Source organism: Pleuronectes platessa, chromosome 2, assembly GCF_947347685.1.
Source record: "Pleuronectes platessa chromosome 2, fPlePla1.1, whole genome shotgun sequence".
NCBI classification, from domain to species: Eukaryota; Metazoa; Chordata; class Actinopteri; order Pleuronectiformes; family Pleuronectidae; genus Pleuronectes; species Pleuronectes platessa.
In genome coordinates, this window is record NC_070627.1 from 3,153,258 (window position 1) to 3,174,235 (window position 20,978).

The window sequence follows — 20,978 nt, forward strand, 5'->3', positions numbered from 1 at the left end:
GCCGATCAGCACCAGTAGTGTGGTCCCTGTAACTCACAGAAGAAGAACACTTGTTAGAAAACAGAGAAGCAATATAATAATAATCCCCAAACTAAATAAGGGAACAAATAGGCCTATCAATAGAAAACCTGTGAGGTCGTGGGTCAGATGTCGCAGCTCCCGGATTGTGTTGATGAGAGCTGGTTCGACGCTCTGTGTCTTTTCATGGTCACAAATATTTAGTCTGCGACCCCCTCGCTGTTAGCATTAGCATTGCTAGCATTGCAGATGGGACTCACAGTTTAACATGGGAGTTCCCTGGATTAGCACGCTAAATTTAGACTAATGCTCCGCTCTTCGCTCATCTACTCTGATCTACTCCGATTAATCCTCCGTCCCCGTCTCCTCTTTATACTCATCTACTCTGCTTCCTGTTGTACTTCATCAAACTTTCTGCAAATGTTTCTGAGTGTCAATAGTTGCAGACAGCCGGGGAGAGGGGAACTTTGGGATATCATTTAGAGTTTATCTATTCCTCTGCTGTCCACATGTTTGTGAAAATACAAACATAATGTATAATACTTAAATTTATCTGGATATCTTGGTTTCGTAAATGTTTTGCAGAAGACATATTGCAGTATTTTTTAAATGTTGTCAAATATTTGTGATATGTAAAATATAGCGATTGAGACAATGTGAGAGAATCGATAAACTACTACTACTATTAATAATAATAATAATAATAATAAATAATTTGATATCGTGTTTTTATTTGATTTGTCTACTAAAAGAAATCCAAAGAAGAACACTGAACATGTCCGGTAAGTGTCAGAGGGAGTCCATGTGAGAATCTAGTTGAAAAATGTCCTGAAAATTCATCGATTTGATGACTCGGGATGAAAAAGAGGAGCCGCACATGTAGAATACAATGACAAAGATGCTGAATGCAATAATGGAATCTATACGTCTTGCCCAGCCCTGACCCTTCGCCTCAATGTCCCAGAAATGTTCTCAATCGCTGTGAACGCATCTGAACGGGAAAATCCTCTACTGCATTTTTCCACATGTGAGAGACAAACGTCAACTTCTATTTTTCCAGAGTGATGTGTCTGAAGCAACTTAAGTAATTTCCGTTCAAAAGTGCACAATGCGATTGGAACTTTACACAAATACCCACAGTCATACAACAGTGAGTGCCCAGTTCAGGTGAATCGTGACATGCAGACATGTTGAAAATGACGCATTGAATTTGAAAGTGACTGATAACAGATGACAATCATAGAGGAGACTGATAACAAGTAAAGGAGGCATGATGATTGATCCCCTCAACACACAAACAAACACACACACACACACACACACACACACACACACACACACACACCCCAACACCTCCCCTATGCTGGTTTCAACAGTGGGAGTTTTGTTGACCAAAGTTCCCACACTTGTTGGCTGCACCATGACCGTGGCGTCTAAAGTCAATGGAGAGTTGTGTGTGTGTGTGTGTGTGTGTGTGTGTGCGTGTCTGTGTGTGCGCGTGTGTGTTTGAGACCCCCCCCCCCCCTCCAAATAGCCTTTCTCATGGAAATTGGCAAGCAAATTGTGTGCACCTATGACCTATAACTCTGTCTCACACATACAGAACCTCACTCTCTCTCTCACACACACACACACACTCTCTCAAACTCTCTCACACACACAAACACACACACACACACACACACACACACACACACACACACACACACACACACACAGCTGTCTGTGCTATTTCTGACTACCCAGACTGTCGAGTCATCCGTGGACTGAGAAAGGAGGGGGAGGGAGAAATTAGCAAGCCTCTCTCTCCCTTCCTGTCCTTTTCTCCTTCCCTTTCTTCTTTTCTCGTCATTGATTTTTTTTAAACCCTCTCTCCTTCCTTTCCTCCTCATATCCTCACTCCTATCTAACTTTTATTTTTAATCCTTCCTCACTCTTTATTTGTACTTCTTTGCATCTTCCTGAATCTCTTAAATGTCTTTCTCTTCTCCTTTCCTCCCTGAGGCCTTCCTTCCTTCCTCCTTCGCATCCTATGTCCTCCTTTCTTATTTCTTCTCTTTTTCTTCACCACCTCCCTCCTCCCCACCATATTCTTTCTTCCTCCCCATCTTTCTCTCTCCCTCTCTCTCTCCTCTACCCTCATGTCATCGTCTCTTCCCCCCACCCCACCTCGTTTCTCCTGACCACCCCTCCTCCTTCTCGCTGTCTGCTTGCTCTCTCTGAGCCATCTGACTCGACAATGACCGCCTGTGACCTTTAGCTGAATGCAGCAGGACGGGGAGGAGGAGGAGGAGATGGAGGAGGTGGAGGAGGAGGAGGAGGAGGAGGAGGAGGCAGATAGAGGGAGAGCAGGCAGCGGATGACAAATGAGCTAATTGCTTTAGATTAACCATGGAGTGTCTGCCTGCCAGGCTTACAGCCTCCTGTCTAGACAACAGCACAGAGGGAGGGAGGAGATCAGCAGTCTCTCTCTCTCTCTCTCTCTCTCTCTCTCTCTCTCTCTCTCAGAAGTGAAACAGGTTTTAATGTTTTTTTCTTCTCCTGTGTTGCACTTTAAAAAAACTGTGACTCCAGTGCTGACAAACAGAGTCGGATGAGGTCAGGAATCTGCCCAGAGGAGGAGCGAGTTTATTACGAGGATACTGCAGAGACTCAGTGTCGTACTTAGATAAAGTTGTTGACTCACAAGTGACAGATAATTAAAAAAAAAATCATCAAAACAAACAGACTTTTATTTCCTATCATACACTGTAAATAAAGATGATGACACGGCTCCACTTCCTCCAACAATCCAGAAATGAAGCCAAATCACCCGGATATAAACGCTGGCAGCGGTGGTGGTGGTGGTGGGGGGGGATTGAACCGCAATATCGGTTTCCTGACGATACATGTGCTCGACCAATCGTAAGTCAGTCAGCTGTCAGTCAGGTTTTTATAGCATCATATAACTAATGAAAAGCAAACTTATCTAACACATGAACACTTGGACAAACATCAGTGAGATAAGAACGACCCAAAATGACAGAAACCATCTCCATGAAATACGTGTTTGACGTGTGGTCCATGTCGCGCAGGGTTTATGACCTATACTGTTACTGACAGTAAGTGTAAGCAATGCTTTGCATTCACTGCTGCTGGTCGACTGATAAGAACCAAAAAGGAGGCAAATGTGAAGTGTCTGCATCTTAGTTTCCAAAAGTCTCTGTTATTGGTCACAGCCTCTGAGTTTTGAAAGTAAAACTGGGTCAGTCTCTGATTTGGTTTGGCCACAGGACGTAAAGTGATGAGTTTTGAAACTAAACCGTATCAGTGTGGAAGTTTCCTAAGTATTAACCAGAGAGGATTTGAAGCTGGTGCGTCGGAGGGTGTGACAGTGACAGACAGGCTTGAATTTTGATTTGTGACTGACTGTTCCCCCGCTGGTGAACAAGCTGACAACTGAATCTTATGTGAGGACATGCAGAAAGTCTACAGCGCCTCAGTTTGAAGGAGAACTTGGAAACACTCCCATGAGAGTGTCCTCATCAGAGGTACAAGTGGTGGTCTTGTTGAAACTGGAAACCATGTGTAAAATTGTCTTGGGCCTGATTACACACCACTGAGGACATCAGAGGACAGTTGAGGACATACATCTGAAGCCAAAGATCAGACAGTTTGAACTGTAGCTGCTGTACCACTGAGGACACCAAGGTCCCGTTTCCTGCATTTAATTTGTAGAAAAATGAAGGGCAGTTTACATTTAAATCAATGAATTGATCAATTACTTGATCAGCATAATAATTCCTGGCAAAATAAATGATAACGTCTTTGAAACCAGCTCTTAAACCTGCACATAGAGAAACTCTGGTCCATACTGGATAAAACATGAACGACAATATAACCGAATAGTTGAATGAAATATGGAGAAAAAGGAACAAAAAGAGAAAATCTTTCGAGTAGTGTGTGGGGGTGGTGGACGGCTTTGACCTGTAGACACAGTATTTGTGGATTCAGTGCAAAAATACAGACGGTGAAAGAGGTGCAAGAAAACTCCATGTTCAATAAATAATGTGTTTGTACTTAGAAGAAACAACGAGCTGAATATGTTTGTCCTATAAACCTGACTGGAGTCTGGTATGTTGCTTTACTTCTCTATCATAGCAATCACATGTATGAACGTGTAGCTGAGATCTCATGTGAGGCAGAAACCCCTTTTCTGAAGAACCAGCGTTTTATTGTGCATCTTCAGTGAAGCATGATTTTGGCCTTAAGGATGTTACCAGCTCATTTTCTCAATTTCCTTTTACAAAAATATTTATGCCGAGCCAAAAGTGAAAGGAAGAAAAGACCCAAAGAGATGGAATGTCAGAAGAAGCAAGAAAGAGACGGTGCAATTGCATCTTGTAAAATATGATATATCTTGACATCAAAAATGTCTGGAATGGATATGTTAAAAAACCATAGACTGTAAATAAAGAGGGACAAGATGTCTTTACTTCCTCCCTCAATCCAGAAATGATATATACCAGATATGATGTCGTCATCATGTGGCGATGGCGTCTTTTGAAGCCAGAGTCCGTGCTGGAGTGATCACTGTTTCAAATAGCTACTTTAGACCAGTTCTACAGCCCGCCACCAGGGGGCGATCAAGAAAATTCGACAAGTCATGTAGTCCATCTTTATTTACAGTCAGTGGTTTAAACATGGCTTAAATATAATCTTCTTTTCTGTTTGGCCGAAGTGGAAAACCGGTGTATTAATATTATGTAACCGTGTTACACCTTCTGACAATGTGCAGAACATCTGGATGGAAACATGACATGAGAAAATAGTTATCCTGTTGGTCTGCGGGACGGAGGGAGTGAGGTAGGAGAGAGAGAGAGAGAGAGAGAGTGAAAAATAAGAGACAAGACAGACGAGGGAGGAGGTCTGCTGACTGACCCCGTGACCTCCCTCTGTTTGAGAGCTGACAAGCTGCAGGCTGGGAGACACACACACACAACACAGACCCAGACACACACAGACACAGACACACACACACACACACACACAGTCAGCTGGTCTGACAGAGCAGTATTTTTTTTTTAGCAATAGGAGGTTTTTACTTATAATTATGATGCATCAAATCATAGAAGCTGAACGGAAACAGCAAATTACATTTTGTCAGCACTGCAACAAATCTGTCTGCCTCTCTGAGCAATGATGTAATAACCCAATATGATAATAGTGTGTGTGTTAAATTTGATGGGAACTAAATGGAGTATAATATTCACCATGCCCTTTTCATTGGTGCACGATCACCGAAATGAGGCGTGAAGGATAATATGGACATCAGGAGTTGATCCTCTTCCACGGAAGCCGACATGTTGAACTGCCATGTTTATAAAGACTCCCAGGACATTGGGTCAACACAGGGCCGGTCTTGTGTTTATGATACCCTAGGGCCACCATAGATTCTCGTACATGCTTTGAAAGGAAGAAGTGATGAAGGGGTGTTCAGGTGGTTGCAGTCTGTGAGCTCACCACTAGATGTCATCAATTCCTACATGCTGGTCCTTTAAATGGAAGAGGAAAAAAAGGAAATTACAATATATGTAGTTATTGTTAAAACAATCTATTACAGAATTAAAAATCAACTATCTTCCTAATATATAGTGTAGTGTCTTTAACAATTTGCCTTTATTATGTATATTAAATGTTTATAAACATGCTAAATACGGGTGACGTACATTGAAGTGTGACTCGGTAGTTCGGATCTCTTTGCAAAAATAAGTAATTCGTGAATGTGTTTGAAAAGAATGTGTTTGAAAAGACAAAACGGAAATAGTTAGAGAAAAGGAAAGAGAGAGAGAGAGAGAGGGGAAAGGAAATTGTGAAGAAGGGAATGAAAGGGGAGAGAGAGAGAGAGACTAAAAGGAAAGGAGAGGAGAGAGTTATGGGAGTGATTTGGCAGAAAGATGCAGTTCAGCACCAGCTGACAGAGCACAGAGACAGACAAGCTGTCAGCAGGCCGAGTGCCCAGACACACACACACACACACACACACACACACACACACACACACACACACACACACACACACACACATATCGGCTGGCACTCAGAGTGTCTAAGTGTCCGTTCACTTTTGCCTTCTACAGTGACAACACTTCTCTTTAATAAGCAGAGGAATGTGTTTATATTTCATTATTTCTCTGTGTGTGTGTTTATGTTTCGTCATGTGTGCGTTTGTGTTCGTTACTTTTTCCATCCTTCACTTGTCCTCTCTGCCCTTTCTCTGTCTTTCCTTCCGTCCATTCCTCCTTTACTTCACCCTGTCCTCTGTTCTCCCACAGTATTTACGACTGTCTTCCTTCCTTTCTTTCTGAGGAATCTCATCTATGTTAATTGCTGTTTTTATTAAAATCGAAGTGGAAGTGTAAAAGTGGAAGTGGGCGACCATGTGACTGTGTGAACTCAGTAACCTCAGGTTTGCGCAGCCGCTCACATGATCCCTCATGAGTTACAGCCTCAAACTGTAAAATATAATAATAAAAACATGAATAAATAATCATCCTCAGTCTGTCCTCAGGACTATTGATGCAGACGTTGATTGTGCAAAATTGCTGAGTGTGGCCATATTGACCGATAACAACTGTTTACATTTGTGAACATGTGTTTTGTGACTGTAGGTTGTACTTCAATGTAATATATCCTTATACTGCTTATACCCCCTTTCCTCTCACGTTCCACGAATCCATACATTAGTTATGGTTTTTTTTGTTATGAACTCCGGAAAATGTCTGAAACTCTGTCTGAAGTTCGTCTTTCACAAGAATCCATCAGGAGTCACTCTTGCCTGACTCATTCACAACAACAGAAAACTCTCCAGAGCAATCATGTTGTTGTGGTGCAGCACATGAACAAAAGCTCTCGCATCTCATCGTCTTACCCAATTGACGTATTTGTATTTGCTCCGGACAATTTACTGCACTTTTCCTCACGGCCCCCTAGTAGAACATTTGAGTGACGTGAGAATACAGCAGGTAAATGTCCGGAGGATCCATCGCGAGCGAGTTGGCGCTTCGATGACGTTTCTAACATGTGGAGGACGTGAAACCAGAACCTGAGCCGAACGCCCAGAAGACGTCAACTCTGAGAGACAATATTTGCTGTTGGTGATAAGAGCTGTGAACAAAAACTCTGAGCTCTCCACAGCTGAATGTTTACGTCATGTCCTGCCTCCTGCTGCTTTACAGCCGTGGACCTTTACTGGAGAGAGATGGTAGAATACTATTCCTCCATGCTGGGCCGCACGTTGCACATTGAGCAACACACTCATAAGATCCCCTTTAATTTAATACAAGTGTTGTGTAAAGATTTGAACGTCATCACAGCTGCTATGAATTATGATTTCTTACTTTTGACGTACTTCTTGTTGCCGTAGTGCTTTAATGAATCATGTTCACTCCATCCTGAGCAGATCAGTTTTTCATTTATTTAAATTCCTGAAGTTGTCACGTGTCCCCCCCCCCCCCCATCCCCCATGTCTCTCTCTCTCTCTCTCTCCCTCTCTCTCATCATTATTCTGTCTATCCCTCTGACCCATCTGTCACTCCCAGACGCTCCCACCACTCCCCCGACTTTTCCTCTCACTCCTCTCTCTGTCTCTTCCTCCCCCTCCCCTTCCCCTCCTCCTACACATCGACCCCTTTTGTTCACAGCTATTGGGGTGGTGGTGGTCGGGAGGAGTGGTCTGGTCAGCTGTTTCCTCTGTGTGTGTGTGTCTGGACAGTGTGGGAATGTGTGTGAGAAAAAGTTGCAGACAAAGCTTAGTCGAGGCTCAGAGTGTGTGTGTCTGCCGGCGAGGACACACACACCCCCGCACACCAGAGCATCCGCAGGACATGTAGTGTGGAGCTGGGAGTTTTAGTTTTTTTAGTTTTCTTTTAGTTTAGTTGCTTTTGGTTTGATTTTACCTCGTAGACGCCGGCCTGTGGAAATACCTTCATGATATAACCAGTGGAATATAGACATTTGCAATCGGAGAGAAGGCAGAGATCTCACAGAGCGACGGGACTATGCAGCCTCCACCAGGGAGACACCACCATGAAAACTGTGTTCAGACACAACTGTGTGGTGAGTTTCAACGGAGCTCACAGAGCAGAGAAGACAGCGATGGTTTGGAAGCACGTGGTGATTTTGTTCTGTCTGTTGCGTTGTTGAGTCAGGAGTTCGGAGAGTGATGCTGCTCAGCCGGTTTTTGATTGAATTTCTTTGAATGAATGTTTGAAACATTAAACTCCTCAGTTTAAAATAAGCAAATGGCCAAACATCAACGGCTTTCAGCTTCTCAAATGTGTTGATTTGCTGCTTTTCTCTTCAATTGAATCTAACAAAACATTCAAAATGTCTCACCTTGGACGGCTTGTGGTTTGCCTGGTTTTTTAAATGGTTTTTACTTGTCGTGTTTTTGCGTTTATTTGACATAATTATAAATTATATTAAATGTATAAATGCCAGTTTGCATTTGTACAAGGTTTCTCCAATAGCTTAGCTTTTGTAAATCTTTAAAAAAAAAAGCAATGGTTGTAGATTTTTTTTTTTTACATTCTTCTCTGAATTTGTTATATTTGATATCGTTTTTATTCTGTAGACTCTTGGCTGGAGCAACTGTAACAAAAACCCAATTTCTCCCAGGATCATTTTCAATATATTCAATTTCAAATTCAGATTAAATTATGAGTCATTATTAGTTTAACTGAATTTCCCTTATTAGAGAAGTTTTTTTTTTCTTTCCAGACAATGTAGTAAGAGGCTGTATATGTCAGTGTTATGATAAAGGATTATTTTAAATCACCCGTCTACCAGTAGATAATGCAAAGATGTTTAGGCCTCTAATTATGCTTTAATGGTCAAGGTGGAGTTTGTTGTAAAATCTATATCTAACATCAAAGTTCATCATGATCAGCTTTATTCTCAAACCAGATTTGGGCCGTCATTCAAATTTAGCCTCTATGAGCCCTGTGGACTTTTGTTTTGGTTGTGTTGATCATATGTATGTTTTGTGTTGGTTCGCTTGGAGAAGTGGTGTGAAACAAGTCTGTAGTGTGTATGTGTTTGTGTGAGAAAGAGAGAGTGTGTGTTTGTTGTCTGCAGGCCACTTTATGCTCCTGTGTCTGACTTGGCCCTGACCCCTGTCTACTCCCTGTGGAAAAAAAGTGTGAGAAAAGGGCTCTGTGTGTCTGTCTGTGTGTCTGTCTGTGTGTGTGTGTGTGTGTGTGTGTGTGTGTGTGTGTGTGTGTGTGTGTGTGTGTGTGTGTGTGTGTGTGTGTGTGTGTGTGTGTGTGTGTGTGTGTCTGTGCGGGGTGGGGGGTGGGGGGTCAGGCGGACTGTCTCTAAACAAAGCTTCCCCTGTCTCTCTGTCTGGTCTAGTCTGTGTGTGTGTGTGTGTGTGTGTGTGTGTGTGTGCGTGTGCGTGTCACACTGACCTTTGCATAAGGAATAGATCTGTCTGGTCTCTGTCTGAAAACCTTTTCTCTCTCTCTCACACATACAGAACCATATAAACCTCAGTTTTGTATTTAAACTTTACTGAATCATGTGTCATCTTATCAATAAACTGATTTATTTTTAATCTATTAGTTTAATTTTTAAATCAGCTTACCACTACTTTAATCTATTTTATTTAGACTTTGTTTTATCAATAGTTATCAACAGATCATTATCACTACTGTCATATTTGTATATTAAGCAGAAATGTCAGATATTGTTTATTCAATCACTGATGTCTACAAACTATTTAAACCAGAGCCAGATCCATTTTGTAACCTACCCTTCCAAAAAGATGTAAAAACCACATATAAGCCACTTTTAACTCTATGAAATAGTTAGTTTTTTATTAATAAATGTGATATTTGGGGTTATTAAGCCTTTAATGACAGGTCAGAGGTCAAGCGTGAAATGTGGAGAGAGAGACTCGGGAAAGAGAATTCGTTCAGGGTCTTGTCGGGAACTGAAGCTGTGGCTCAAGCCTCTGCACCAATAACCTATAAAACATGTGCCCTGTGAATGTTGGATTTTACATACTTAATAAAACATTAAGGAACATCCTATATCTTTATTTAAATAAAGTGTTTTGGGGTCAGAATCCAAAGCATCATACGCTTACCATAATGCATCTGGATAGAATATTTTTCATCACTTTTCTTGATTGGTAAATGTCCCAAATGTTTTGCAAACTCAATTTTTTACGCTGGTCTATGTGAAAGAATTTCAGCTCAAGCCAAAATTACAATGATGACATCACTATGACATCATCATTACCCCAGAATCCTCTAAAGCCACAGAGGACGTTGTACGACTGTAAGACGATGAGTGAACTGACCCTGATCTTCGTCTTCTGTGTCCCTGCAGCCCAGCTGGAGTTCGTCCAGATCCTGGTGATCGTGGTGGTGATGATGGTGATGGTGGTGGTCATCACCTGTCTGTTGAACCACTACCGCCTATCAGCACGCTCGCTCCTCTCCAGACACGCCCCCACGCGCAGGAGACACCTGCCGCTGGCCAACGTGAGTCACACACCACATTCACCACAAACCGGTATCTAGATTTAATTTAACCACACTGCCGTAATATATCTGATCAGATATTGGTGTGATATCTGACTTTAGCTTGACAGTCATTATCTTACACATGTATTATCAGATGGAAAAATTATTTGTTTCGTTCATTTAATCTACTTACCGTCAGTTAACACTCTATTTTGACTTTGGATTTAATTATTTAAAATTTTAGTTTACATGGCTACGTGCAAAGGTCTTTCCTTCTTCTCTATGGAAACAAGGTTTCTGGTTTACATGACATTTAAAAAATCTATTTACTGCATGAAAGTCGACTGTAAACAGGTTAAATTGAGATCTTGGCTCTTCAACGTCTCTTAAGATCAAATCTTAAAATGAAACTCTGTGTTTTCTGTTCAACTTATTGTGGGTATAGTTAAGTTAATTGACGTTGCACTTCTTAAAGGAATCTGGTTAGACTACTTTTGGTTATGTGGGTAACTGTGAATAAATGGATTTGTTGAGATCTTTATCCAAACTCAGGGCTCCAGGCTTTTCATTGCCAACTTAAAAATGTTAAAATATATAAAATCGCAAAATAATAATGAAGAAATATCTGCTATGTTCATGTGAAAATAGTTGATGTATATTGTTGCATAGAATGAACAGTTTAAACAGACTTCAGAGGACGTTACACTGACGTACATGGAGGTCCCGGAGACTAACTCAAACAATGACTCTAACATTAACCCTTAATCTAATCTCTATAACCAGCTTCGATATGAAAATATACGGAATCAGTCGATGAGGGATACGATCTTGGGGCCGGAAGCTTCTGGTTTTGTTTCTAGTTTGACCAATCACATCATTTATCTACATTCATTCCCAGAAAGCTGTGAATAGAGATTGGCTAAAATGTCTTCCTGACCTAGAACACAGACCAAAAATATCACTGTTTGAGTTTTGTGTGGAGAAACGTTTGATTCATGGGATTAATAAAAAACTAGTCATAATTGCAAAAGGAGACATTGTCCTTACCCTAACCTTAAAACATGTCTTTGCTTAAAAGTTATTGGTTCACTAAATGGGAACTTCCTGTCCCCGTAAGGAGTTCACGTCCCCACAGTGTGTACACAGACTTAGGTCCCCACTTAAAACCTAGACCACACACACACACACACACACACACACACACACACACACACACACACACACACACACACACACACACACACACACACACACACACACACACCCACTGACTCGCACCTGAGGCTTCTTCAAACATATGACTTCACTTGTGCTTCTTGAATTTCCTGCTACTGAATCACTATGTGTGTGTGGGTGTGTGTGTGGCTCCAGTCTACAAATTAGATATGAGTAAAGGATGAGGCATAAATGTGCACAGGAACATGCACACACCCACAAAGAAGCTCCTGATAAGCTCAGAGGACTCATGGTGTCCTAGTTAATTTGGATTAGCAGACAGACACACTGACACACACACTAACACACACACGCAGGCAGACAGACATTCTCCCCGATGTTTTTGTAGAAGTGAAGAAGTGTCGTCTCTTCACCACAAGACATCGACACACAAGCGATTTCAACAGTGTGTTTATAATCTGGGGAGGAAATCCGGCCGACTTCATGAGTTGCTGTGTTCTCTCGTCAGTATCATGTAGATTAATCGGAGCCACAGATGTTGATTAGACAAAACTTAATTTGTGCAAAAATCGACCAATGATGAATTAAGCTAAAACCACATGTGTGAAATCTGAGAATTAACTTGTTTTCCAGTTTTAACTTGTACCACAGACAGAGAACATATTACATGTGCAGCTTCACCGAGATGAAAACACAGCATTTAAATAAAAATAGGAACGATAGAAAGGTGCTATGGCAGTGAGTGTTTGTTGTGCATCAGTAGAGCCCCCTAGTGGACAAAAGGCACAATAGAGTCAAATGAATCTTGCTTGATTCTCAGGCCCCATCTTCTGTCAGTGCTACATGCAAAAGTAAAAAAGTGGAAAACTGTCTGTCTGTGGTGCACAAGCAACGGTACATACTGTGAAATCTGGATCCGAACATATCTATATTTATGGGCTCCTACCTGACAAATATCACATCCTTAAACACATTTTCCGGGAAATCTGTCCAACTAGAAAATGTTCAGTGGTGAAACAAAGGTGAAACTCCTTGGTAGCTGTAATCAATGGACTGTTTAGGAAAATAAACACGAAGGAGAGGATTAAATTGTCAGTGTTGTTAAGCCAGAGCTTGATAAATATGCTGCTATCAACAGTTTGGACTAAGTCACTGTCTTCTTTTATTTAAATCAGCTTTAGGTAAACAGGGTTTGTTTGCATACGCACACAATGTATATAAACTATATAAAGTGAAATGACTCAACAGATCAACTGAAGGAGATTCTCACTGTCAAGCTTGGTCTGTTGTTTTTCAGGAGGGCAGTCTGTGGTCGTCTGAGGGCACCGGGACAAACAGTGGTCTGAATGAGGTGAGTTCAGCTTGAACCAGCTGTTCACACAAAAGAAGAAAACATCAAGCAGGTTTCCAAAAACTCTCAAATGTTCCGCGTCATGACACAGCTATAATTTGATGTTGTTTGTTCATGGCACCAGGTGTACAACCCTCGACCGCCGGACCGAGGCGTCCACTCGTCCTACCTTCAGCGGGAGCCGCCACACGGCCAGTCGCAGCCCGCCCTCCAGTCGCAGCGCTTCCAGCACACGTACGCCCCGAGTCGCTTCCAGCCGACGTACCCCTACCTGCCCCAGAGCCTCATCGACCTCCCCCCCACCATCTCCCTCTCAGACGGAGAAGAGCCGCCGCCCTACCAGGGCCCCTGCACCCTGCAGCTCCGAGATCCGGAGCAACAGATGGAGCTGAACCGCGAGTCGGTCCGAGCGCCGCCCAACAGAACAGTGTTCGACTCCCATCCCCTGGACCCATCCAACTCCTGTCTGCAGGCCAGGTAACCACCATGCAAATTAAAACTCCTCCATATACCTGTTTGTTCTTCATCCTAAACTATGAGGCATGAATTCACCTTCTGTTTTCTTTGTCATCCCAATGCGGCGTTCATTGTATCTTAGTTACCAGGCTTATATAATTACACCTAATAACATAGACACGCCCGAAAACCAAATGAATATTGATGCCTTTCTACAGCTTAAGTCTCTAACAATTAGTTTAAAGAATTAGGTTGATAATTCTACTAAAGCAGGAATGCAAATATCTCTGGTTGTCACAACATCATTCTTGAACTTGTGAAACGCAGAACAGTAGTTCTTTCATTATCTGTGGTTTCATTCACATCACTCCTCTTTATCTATGTTGTTTTATTCTCAGTCTGCAGGCTCCTCCCCCGAGCGTCCATTCGGGCATCAGTGTGTTAGAAGCCCAGGAGGCCTTGTCCCGGCACCAGAAGCAGGGCTCTCGAGTAGAGGGTGCACCCCCGGCCTACAGCGAGGTGATCGGGCACTACTACCACCCGACAGCCCTGAACTCCAGCCACAACCATCGGACTGTTCCATCCGCACAAGCACCCCCGTCCTCGCTCATACATGGTCTGATCCGACCTCCGCCTCAGCAGCAAGGAAGTGTGGACAACAGGAACGCAAGGAATACAAAGGAGAAATCCCAGAAGCCCCAGCAAGTGTGACAGTACTGTTTCCTCTTTTCTAGCCCGCAGGAAGGATTATGCCTCGCCACTTTGGGGAAACGGTCAGCAGCCAACAAGGAACAACCTGGTCGGTGGTTAACTCCACAGGTTTAAGGGCTGGTTAGTTGTGGTCGTAGCTGACACGGTTTCCCCTCATCACGGATCGGGCTAGGAGCGAGAGGCAGCAGCGCACGCCGGCTTCTCGTTAGGTAGGAACATCTGGAACCCGCATCATTCCTGCAGAGCATGGGCGCAGGAGAACATCTGGTACTTCCTGCTCCACAGTTTCCTGTGCACTTCGGATGAACCGATGATGATGTCCGAGAAGGAGGTTGAAGGGCGGAGGCGGGGGAGAAGGCGGATACAGATGCCTCCTTCTCCCCCACAGCAACTCCTCTCGCTGCAGCTCATCGCTCCTCCACGATTGAACTAGCCTTCACTCAATATAAATATTTACTCGTTCTGTTTGTTTCTGTAGAACTTTCTCTTTGTTTGTTCGACGCTTACAGGATCATTTCTATCCAGGCAAACGTTGAAATGTTGCAGTCTCCTTGGTTCTTCCAGGATTTGTTTTGTTTTCTCGTGATAATCCCCCCCCCCTCGCTGCTTTGACTCCAGTAAGTTTGTTCCCGACTGCACAGTTCAGCGTTTGGCGGCGACTCCTGCAACAGGCTTTAGCTGCATCACTGAGACACGTTAGCACTCAACCATATTCACACAAGCTAGATGTCGCTAGCATTACTTTAAAACTAGCTTACGAGTTGTAGCACAGTGCTAAAAAACGTCCTCGAGCTAAACATCATGCCTTATATCGACCAACTGATGCAGGAGTTGTCGCTTAAATCTTTCCCTTTTTTTTGTTTTATGTTTTCTGAAGAAGGTTTGCACAAAGTTCAAGACTGTTGACCCCAGAAAAAACCCGCAATATGATTGATAAGAGAGAAAATAGAGAAAGTAGGGGTATTTTTCTAAACTAGGTGGATTCTTATCAGTGAAGATGTTTTTTTCTGTTTGTTTTTATATGTTGTGTAGTTTTAGAAAAAAAGAAAAGAAACAAACATCTGTAATCTGTTGGGGTGCCAACTTTCACGTTGAACATTTTTGCTACATACATGTTGGCATGTATATATGTTACAAATGGACGATATATACACACACATGTATGCAAACCGAGAGCAAACTTAAAAGCACGAACTTAGAGTTATTTATATAATTGCTAAAAAGAATTGCACTATTTTTTAGTACGCGCAGATGGAACGTGTGAGAGAGACTTTTATTGTGAAGGAGCTCTGTCCATTGAGAAACAAATACGAAGAGAGAAACCGTGGAGGGGGGGGGGTCCGAGTCAGTGCACAGCGGCGAGTATCATGAGAACATATCACGGGAGAGATTCTGACTTTGATTCAAAGGACTTGGAACAACCATTACTGTACCATTGATATGAAACTAAAAAAATTAAAAATCCCTGGTTTATGCAAATGTCCGAGTCCTGCGAGCCAACCACAAGTCAGCGTCCAACCGAACCTGTGGGCCCAATCAGAAACCCTGCTCGAAGCTCTCTCTCTCATCCTAGTGGCCGAATCGTTAGCCAATCCCAAAGCCCAAAGCCGGCTGTCACTACCTCGACCAAACAAGTCAAGCACATACGAGTTTGCTCACATTAATCAGACGTTGTCTCATCGAACAAAAGTCTGAACTAATCAAGACAATGTGTATTGTAACAGTGAAAGAAATTAGAGTAGTTTTAAAAATCCTGCTGTGTGTTATTTTATTTTGAATGTCAGACTAGTTGTTTGTTTGTCGTGTGAGAAGAGAGCGGGAACGACGCAGGTTCAGTGACGCCAGGCCAGGTCGCCCGAAATGAGTGATACGCCGACTGTGCACTGCCGGGGCCACACACACATGAACACAACGTTTCTGCAGTTTCATTTAGAGTCGCATCTCTCCTGCCTTTTCAACACACACACACACACACACACACACACACACACACACACACACACACGAGTACCCACAATCCCCTCTGGCGAGTTTCTCTCTTGCAGGCATCTCTGAGCACTTTACGGCACCAGGAAGGAGACAACCATTTTGTGTCAGCCAGCCTCGGCCAGAATAAAACTTAGAAACTTCAGTCAAACCTTTTAAATTGAGTTTAGATTAAATTCTCTGATCTTCTTTAACTTCTTCGTGCTGGACGCAGCGCAGGATGAGTTGTTTTAAACAAGACACGCTGAAGTGTTGAAAAGTGACACGAGTGTTAATAGCAACTCATCTTGTGTCATCTCCTGAACAGTGGAAATAAAGGTTGGATAATCATTAAAGTAGAAACTTAACGTATCTCTAGTTTTAGTCCTTTTTTAAGTTGCTGCTCGTATATGAAAAAGTTCCCGTAGTGACCTTCACTCTTTCAACCCTGGTTAGTTTGTATTGATGTGAAGGAACCACAGCCCAAATGAAGCCAGCGCCCTCTAGTGTTCAGTCTTTATGCAACAGCGCCCTCCAGAGGGAACCAACCAAACAGCAGCCAAAAGCTTAATTTATTAGAGGAGAGATTTAAAGGTTTTATAATCTGATCATTTGTCTTCTCTTTACTTTTGAAATCACAGTTGTTCATCAGTATCAATATATTCATCACATGTCAAACACAAAACAACGAAATATTACAAACCTTGAGATCTTTACTTTCAAAACAGCTGTAAACTGTAGAACCACATTATCTTAAGAGATTAGTTTTTCTATTTTAAGGATATATAATTAGTATATTGTCAGATATAAATCCTGTGACCACAATAAATAGATAAACTGACTCAGGACAACACAGAACAGAGTGAGATCTGTAGTTTACTGTTGAATCCTGAGTTTAACCTCCTGTAAGAAGAAGAAAAGTTAAGACAAATGATCAGAAGCCATTTCTATCACTTCCCTCTCTCTCGTGTACATCTCTCTTCTCTCTCTTGTCTGCTGCTGTAGCTCGGCTGCATTGTGCACTTGAAGAAAAGAAAAAGTCATTGAATCAATCAAAGTTTGAATCACCTTGTTTGGAGATAACGAGCCTGGTCCCAAACGTATTCTCTACCTTTATTTCCTCACCCCTTCTTTCCTGTCCCGTCCTCTTCTCCCCCTCCATCACTGTGACCCTTGTTGTTTGGGACCGGCTTCGTTCCCTGTTGATTAGGGTTTGGTTCCCTGCTCTGGAGGGTTTGCAGCGGGTATGAAAAGGCTGAACAGGCTCTGATCAGGGCTGTAGGAGATTAAACTAGTTAGAATAATTTAAAGTTGTGTACCTCAAGTGTAGATTAAAATAAATATGAATAGGGAAACTTACGCTGGCTGACGCTACAAAATAAAAAAACAGGAGGAGGGAAAACAGACATTTTTCATGTGATGCTGACACTGACTTCACCAACACACGTATGTTTAAACACAGAAACATTAGAGCAACTCTTTCTAGTTCTACTTTATGATGCGGTGAAGCTTCCTGAAATCTGCAGCCACTGCTTAAACATGACATTTAAACTCATGAGGCAAATTGGTACTTATGATTTCTTTATGTTTTGGGAGACATGTTAAGTTGAACTGATCTAAATTCAATAGTGTTCACAAGTTAAACTAATCAGGGCTCAAATGTCCCAGACTTGTCCGAGCAGATGATAATCTGTGTGTGTTTGGACGGGCCACACCTTTATCTTAGCATTAAAGCTAACGTGAGGGAAGTTAACGTCTCAGTTAGCACATTAGCCAGCACCGAGTTTTTATAACCTGACATTAGACGACCATGAGTTAACAACACAGACTTGCCCTGGGAAAGACCTCCAGCTGTCTAGACAGAAGCTAAACACACACACTCACACACACACACACACACACACACAGTAGACTAAATAAACCTACTTAAGAACCAGACCTTCCACACACACAGGTGCACTTTCATTCATCCACACACGCTTATTATGGACCACACAAGATAGAGAAAACGTGTATCTCTCTCTCACACACACACACACACACTTCCCTCTTCCTGTCTGAACGAGCTCTACCTGTTCCCTAGAGATACCTGCCGTCCAATGACAGAGCTCCCTTCCAACCGGCCCTTGCCGCTATTGGCCGGCCGTCTTTTCGGTCTCCCTGGAAAACGTCCGTCGTATATTATTGTTGCTATGTCGTTACAAGTGTGCCTGCCTGTGCTGAGACGGGCAAAATGTGAGTGGCTAGTTTGGGCTGTCAATCATCCCAGGCCACGCCTCCTTACTGTCTCATGTGATGATTGGATGATGATGATGATGATGATGATGAGATTGAGTATAGTGACGATGAAGATGTTTTTGATAGTGATGCCGCAGAGAGCGTTGCAATACACCTACTATTTGCCTTTTTGATAATATTAGTCATATTAACGTAGTGTGCTAAATGTAATTTTTTTTTTAATTGTTGTTTTTAATTGTTGTTTATTCACTTGAGAACAAAAAAAAAGGTCATTTTATTATCAATCCACTGATCACACAGAACTTTTCTTTTTCCATTTCTAAAAACCAACGTCGACAGAGTAAAGCTACCTAACACGCGATCGCTGCAGATCCCGGGGGAGGACGTGTAAATACCAGAACTCCTGCTTTCAAAGTGACCTTTTCCAGTTTGATGTGTGCATGTTAGCCGCGCCGCTGTGAGTGTGATTCACGTACGACACCTGAGATCAGCTAATGTTCGATCGTTGCTGCTCTCACACGTACAACTTGAAGTACGATTCGTTGTGCGCGCTAACCCAGTCTACACGCTACATGGCTAATCATCACGTCTCCTCGCCTGGCCCAGCGTCTACACGTGTGCCTTCTGGTGTCCGGTCTCAACAAGGAGACTGTACCCGACTGTAAAAACACATCACGGTGCAAAAAAACTGTTCAATTTCTCTGTTTTTGTTGTCGTCAGATTTCGAACGGCAGCAAAATATCAGAAAACAGACCCTACTTCTGTCGGGAAAGTATGGAAGATCATCCATGCCAGAAAAATACAGAAGAATCGACTCAACTTCAGAATTCACCTGCTGTTTCTGTGGTCAACAATGTCCTTTGATCTCAATTTAAAAGCTAACGTGGAAATAAAAGTTCTTCAATTTCATCCGATTCTTTTTTTTCAATTCCAACAATTCCTTTGTCGACAACTTTGAAACAGCTCCATCTGCTGGGGAGACCTGTGCACTTCACTTAAAAGCAACAATTGAGTCTCAACCCTGAGATGAAAAAATGCTTATTCAAAAATGTGATCTTCTGTGATTTATTGTAAAGTTTGTATCTGTTCTGAATATATATATTTTATCATTCCAACGCTTTGGTCATTTTTCTGGCATGAATGAACTTCCATAAGTTTCTGGTAACCCCTCGGCCGCCACTGAAGTCGACGATGACCAGTTGGTCTGCGTTGGACTCGTCTGACCTCTCGTAGAGAATCTGCAGCTCAGTTTCCTGTCTTCAGTCTCGTTTAAGACATTTTTCCAAAGAAGGAATCATCCTAAACAAAACTCTTGCATCTGTAAAAAAAAGAGTTACTTCTGACTTGAACTTTTCTGTTTCTTTCATTTCTTTGGACGAACGTGTTGCTTCAGACGCCTTTTTCCAGTTTCTCTAAGTACTTCAGTCACACAGGTGAACCCAGTCGTACTCGTTTGAAGGAGGAGAAACAACATTGTACAACAAACACTTGATAGTAAACTGGAGAAAGGTGAATAATAAAGCAGATGTTTAGCTCCTTTGTGTGTTTGCTCATCCTGCATCGTGGTGGTTCTTGTTTCCTCGCTCTGCTCTGAATCAGCGCCGCGCGGCGCCTCTCCTCTGACAATGTTAAAGAAAATATACGAATACACTCTCTTTCGGTTGCAGTATGTATGTGTGCGTATTTAAACAAGCCTCGATATCTTGCAGGACACAACGCTCGTCCGCCACAGTGACTATTGTAGAAGTCTTCCACCCGTCGTCGAGTTTAATCCTGCACGCATGTTAAATGTGGGACTTGTACAATAGATCCGTTTGTCGTGGTCAGGATTCCTTCATGCGTCTGGTCCTGAGCTCTGAGAACCTTCAGTCCGGACGGAGCAGACGTCACAGACAACATGAAGGAGCCCTGATCTGCTCTTGTAGAAAAATGATGGATTCTCCTGAATTTAAATGAAGCACCGGGCTCATTCCTCTCCCTCTGCAGCACAGCGGGGGGGAGAACGAGAGATGAACCCGGTGCTGGGAGGTTCAGGCTTTGAATCTGTTTTCTGTCACAGCATGGCTCGCAGTTATATAGAGGCCTACTTATTCTCAATGATGATAATTGCTTATTTGTGTATTAAAACAGTTTATTTTAATTTATATTGGATGGTCTACGTGTTGCTGGGTTTGTTATTTTCTTCTATGTTTGTTACAAACAGAAGACAATGGTTTATCGTTGTTGTCACAGAACATGGTATGAATCGGACACATTTCAGTTAGCCTTCGATTTAAAAAACCAATAAAAAAGTTTTATAAATACGTTTGTTTCTCGTCTGATTTTTTCCTCCATGATTATTTCTGTTTGTCCAGGATCAAGCAGATGGACCAAAGTTTCTTGTGTCTATTTTCTTCTGGAAGGACTGTTTCTCCAAGAAAAATCTGACACCAAACCATCCTTCAAATCTTCAGGCGACTTTTTTAATGTCAAAATTATAAACAAGGTTCATACTTGCACACATTAATAACAGTAAAATAACAATGTTTGATTCCAAACCTCCTAGTCTTCAA

At 42.4% G+C, this 20,978-nt stretch overlaps 1 protein-coding gene across 1 annotated transcript in view; it reads left to right on the top strand.

The window, feature by feature from the left end:
• The window catches only part of pmepa1 (prostate transmembrane protein, androgen induced 1), a 40,743-nt gene extending 20,014 nt beyond the window's left edge, over positions 1–20,729 (top strand). Inside the window, 4 exon segments of the mRNA XM_053411287.1 lie at positions 10,393–10,547; positions 13,003–13,056; positions 13,148–13,533; positions 13,911–20,729. Of these exon segments, the coding sequence (XP_053267262.1) occupies positions 10,393–10,547; positions 13,003–13,056; positions 13,148–13,533; positions 13,911–14,223 (908 nt within the window). The 3' untranslated portion in view covers positions 14,224–20,729.
• The last annotated feature ends 249 nt before the right edge of the window (positions 20,730–20,978 follow it).